This window comes from Chiloscyllium plagiosum, chromosome 2, assembly GCF_004010195.1.
Source record: "Chiloscyllium plagiosum isolate BGI_BamShark_2017 chromosome 2, ASM401019v2, whole genome shotgun sequence".
NCBI lineage: Eukaryota > Metazoa > Chordata > Chondrichthyes > Orectolobiformes > Hemiscylliidae > Chiloscyllium > Chiloscyllium plagiosum.
Window position 1 is genome coordinate 1,366,067 of NC_057711.1, and position 4,946 is coordinate 1,371,012.

Here is a 4,946-nt window from a genome sequence, read left to right on the forward strand (position 1 = left end):
GAGAGAGCAGGAGGATCCGGGGGAGAGAGAGCAGGAGGATCTGGGAGAGAGAGCAGGAGGATCCGGGGGAGAGAGAGCAGGAGGATCTGGGAGAGAGAGCAGGAGGATCTGGGAGAGAGAGCAGGAGGATCTGGGAGAGAGAGCAGGAGGATCTGGGAGAGAGAGCAGGAGGATCTGGGAGAGAGAGCAGGAGGATCTGGGAGAGAGAGCAGGAGGATCTGGGAGAGAGAGCAGGAGGATCTGGGAGAGAGAGCAGGAGGATCTGGGAGAGAGAGCAGGAGGATCTGGGAGAGAGAGCAGGAGGATCTGGGAGAGAGAGCAGGAGGATCTGGGAGAGAGAGCAGGAGGATCTGGGAGAGAGAGCAGGAGGATCTGGGAGAGAGAGCAGGAGGATCTGGGAGAGAGAGCAGGAGGATCTGGGAGAGAGAGCAGGAGGATCCGGGGGAGAGAGCAGGAGGATCTGGGAGAGGGAGCAGGTGGATCTGGGTCCAGCCCCAGCGCAGCCTCAGTAACTATCCAATCGAGTTGGGAGTTAGCGAGTTGTGACTTGTCAACAGTGGGGTTAAATGTCGGGGTGTATTGACAGGAACCAGCCAAGTGGCTAATCCCAAACTCCTGAAGAAATCTTCTCCAATAATGGAGGCAGAATGGAGTCCGAACTGCAAATCCATGAGGCACATTATTCCCCAGGGATCGTTTATTTCAGGAGTGTCTCTCCCTCTCTATCTGTCTCCCTCTCTGTCCCTGCTCTGCCTGGGTCTTTGGCCAGCCACCGCTACTCCCCTTCCTGGAATGATTAGCAACAAAGTGATGGAATGTTCGCAGTCCCCTGGAGATGGCTGTGGGTTGTGACTGGAGTATGGGCTGTGATTGGGGTTGTGTCTGGGGTTGGGGGGGGGGGGGGGGGGTGTATGTAGGAGCAGGTTGGCGTTTTCCTTGCCAAGGTTTAGGAGAATACCACTGCCAGGAATGTTGCCACAATCCGGGTAAGCAGGTGAATTGTACAAGGATTCACGTCCTGAGGGTCCCCATTTGCAGGATATTTTCCCACCTTCCTAGTCACAATGAAATGATTGGGAGATCTTTTGTCCTGATGTGCTGGGCTCTTCCGTCATTGAGAATGGGGATATTTGTGGAGCCCCCTTTCTCCAGTGAGTTAGCTGCCCAGCCCTAATCACAGCCCAGTGTGATATGGGTGACCTGACTGCTCCCCTCATGTTCTTTCACACTGCTTGCCCCCATAACCCGTGACTCCCTTGTCAGTTAATAATCTGTCCAACTCAACTTTAAATATATTGAATGACCTGGCCTCCTCTGCTCCCTGTGGTAGAGAATTGAAAATCTTCATCTTTTATTTGTTGGTAAACTGTGCATCCTAATTATAAGTTTTCTCATAAGAGGAAATATCTTCCCAGCATCTACTCTGTAAAACGTTCTCTGGATTGTAATATGTTTTGATTCGATCACCTCTCTGAAATCCAAGGAGTCAAAGGTCAACCTACTCAACCTCTCCTCATTAGACAAACTCCATCATTCCAGGAATCAACCTAACAAACCTTCTCTGGCAGCATACACCTATGCCCTCTAGTTCTGGATTCTCCCCCTACCCAGGGAAAAGACCTTGTCTATTTATCCTATCTGTGCCCCTCATGGTTTTATAAACCCCTTTCCTGAGTAAGAAATCCAGAGCTGTACATCGTACTGAGTACAGTCTCACCGATCTCCCACAGAGGAAGGAAGACTTCTCCAGTTTTTGACTCAATCGCACTTTTGATAAAGACCAACATTCCATAACCCTGCAGTACAACATTCCACGTGCCTTCCTAATTACTAACTGTAACTATGTGCTAAAGTTCTCTGATACTTGTACCAGGACAGCCAGATCCCTTTGTACCGCAGGATTCTGTAATCCGACTCCATTTAAATAATCATCTGTTATTCTGTGTTACTCGTTTCCTCACATTATACCACAGTCATCAAATACTTGCTCACTCCCTCAACTCTTCAGAATCCCTTAGCAAGCTCCATATACCCCCTCCACAGCTAGTGTTCCTACCTAGTTTGGTGTCATTAACAAATGTTGCTACAATACACTCAGTCCTGGTCTCCATGTCATTTTTATAGACTGTAATTGGTGTGACCCCAGCACTGAGTGTTGTGGCTCTGGGAGTGGGGTGAGAGTTACAGCGTACCAATCTGAATGTTTATCCAAGCTCTGTGATTCCTGCTTGGTTATGAAATGGCGAGGCCAGGCTAAGGGGGGATTTGAAAACAAGGGTTAGAATTCTCAAGTCAAGAATATTACTTGACTGGAGACCAATGTTAGCGCAGGGGGTTGACGTAATGGGACTCGATGCAATTTAAGATACAGGCAGCCGGGGTTTGGATGACTGTGAGTTAACAGAAGGGTTGAATGTGGGAGAGGGTAGGAATACTCAAGTCTAGAGGGAGCAAAGGCAGTACTGAGAGTTTTTCCAGCGGCAGATCATCTGAACAGGCATGGAGTCAGGTGGCAATACAGAGGCAGGAAAAGACATAATTAGTGATGGCATGAAAATGTGAAGCTATCTCAGGGTTAAACGTGACAGGAGAAAGTGAGGTCGGCAGATGCTGGAGATCAGAGCTCAAAATGTGTTGCTGGAAAAGCGCAGCAGGTCAGGCAGCATCCAGGGAACAGGAGAATCGACGTTTCGGGCATAAGCCCTTCTTCAGGAATGAATGAGTTTATGACAGTCCACTCACACCAAGGTTGTGAGGGGACTGTCATAAACTCAGACTATTAACAAGGACAGGAATGGAGTTGCTGGAACAGCGCAGCAGGTCAGGCAGCATCCAGGGAACAGGAGAATCGACGTTTCGGGCATAAGCCCTTCTTCGGGAATGAATGAGTTTATGACAGTCCACTCACACCAAGGTTGTGAGTGGACTGTCATAAACTCAGACTATTAACAAGGACAGGAATGGAGTCAGTGTTATAGAAATAAATTCTTTCTAATATTTAATTGGAAGGAAGTTGTGTTTCTCTTGTCTGTTTATAGTTTTCCAAGGGATTATGTGATACAATTACTGCAGCAGTGGATTATTTGAGGATGATCAGATCTCACTGAACAATGAAGCAGCTCCTTGAATCCATTTAACTCTCAGTTTGAGTATTGAGAGATCTGAAATCTAGCCCCTTCCTTCACTGCACATTCCTTGATAATGAACAAACATCGATCTCAGTTTTTAAACTGCTGTAGCTTTTTGGAGGAGTGGGTCCTTAACTCCCATTCCTTATTTGCAAACTTACTTCTATGTTTAAGCTTATCCTGCCCGACGCGGAGATAATAGTTTATTTCCCCTGCTGAGTCCTTTCTTCAGCCTAGCTTTCCCCAGCTCCAAGGTCAAGGCTTGGAGATAGTGAGGGCTGCAGACGCTGGAGAGTCAGAGTGGATAAAGTGTGGTGCAGGTCAGGCAGCATCCGAGCAGCAGGAGGGCTGACGTTCAGGAAGTTCAAGGCCTGACATCTTTTGGATTTTCTGCAGTCTGAGCTTCCTGTTGCAGGGTCCTTAACCCCCTCCCCCCCCCCTCCACCCCCCACCCCCCCGTAAGCCCAGTTCTGTGCAGAACCTAAGCTCAGACAATCAAAGTCCCCTTTAAACAGTCATGATTCGGAGATGTCGGTGTTGGACTGGGGTGGACAAAGTTAAAAATCACACAACACCAGGTTATAGTCCATCAGGTTTAACTGGAAGCACTAGCTTTCGGAGAGCTGTTTCTTCATCAGATCGTTAATGGTGTGATGAAGGAGCAATGCTTCGAAAGCTAGTGCTTCCAGTTAAACCTGTTGGACTATAACCTGGTGTTGTACCCTTCAAACAGACCATTGTCCCAGCCATGGAAAGTGGGGAAACATTGCCCCCTTGTGTCTCCAACCTGGTACTGACGATTCACATTTACACTCCATTCACTCGTGGTTTTTATTTCTTCTGTTAGCTTTGCCTATCCTGACATGTTCTCTCTCTCTCTCTCTGTTGAAGGTGAGGGTGTTTATTAACCAGCTGTACCGTCCTGCTGTTCCAAAGGACTACTCTAACCCTGACCTAATGGCGATTCGCATTGCGTCGGTTAACCCAATCCTCGATCCATGGATCTATATCCTGCTCCGTAAAACTGTCCTCACCAAACTCCTGGAGAAGATCAAGTGTCTGTTCTGTAAGCTGGGCGGGCGGGCCACTCACACCAACAGCAGCTTCCAGCACCTCGGCCCTCGGCGTTTCTCAGCTGCCTCCAGTCAGTCTCCCTCTTTCATCTCCAGGGAGCTGGCCAATGACAACACCTCACAAACTCTGCTCTACCAGTTTGAGCTGACCGATGTGTTGCCGGGCTCTGCGGGAACGCGATCGAGTCTGAAGCAAGCGCCATCCCAACTGGACAGTGGGCTCCCACAGGCAGAGTGTCAAACACAGGGAAAGACACCGGTGGTCAACACCGATAGCTCCTTACAAGTTACCTTCACAAAAGAGCAAACAGGACTGGCTGAGAAATGCATATAAACCTGCGGCAGCAGCACAGAAAGGACGATATCCAGGAGACCCTGTGTCCATTGGATCCAGGGGAATGATGCAAACTGAACTGTATGTAGCCCTGAGGGTGCTGAGTGTGTACTGTGACGTGTACATAATCCAGAAGAGTACGGACTGAAATGCATGTGACCCAGAAGCATCTTGACTGACGTACATGGCTCCAGGGCTGGGGAGGATGTGCTCTAACTGTACATTACCTGGGGCATTAGTCCAGACAGAGTTGTATGATGCTGGCTGTGTGCTGTGTGGGGCACAGCTAATATTGCGTTCCTGATTTTGAGTTATCAGTAAGATGTGTGCTCTATCCTTCTCTGTGAGAAGATTACAGTGTAACCCGTGATGTGGTTTGTTTGTGTGACTGTGATGCTATTTCCTTGAACC

The 4,946-nt window shown here is 48.7% G+C and overlaps 1 protein-coding gene across 1 annotated transcript in view; it reads left to right on the plus strand.

Moving 5' to 3' along the window:
• LOC122556367 (prostaglandin E2 receptor EP4 subtype-like) overlaps window positions 1-4,940 on the plus strand; it is an 11,989-nt gene extending 7,049 nt beyond the window's left edge. Inside the window, exon 2 of the mRNA XM_043703004.1 lies at window positions 4,020-4,940. Within this exon, the coding sequence (XP_043558939.1) occupies window positions 4,020-4,535 (516 nt within the window). The 3' untranslated portion in view covers window positions 4,536-4,940. The remainder of the gene's footprint in view (window positions 1-4,019) is intronic.
• Window positions 4,941-4,946: the final 6 nt, after the last annotated feature.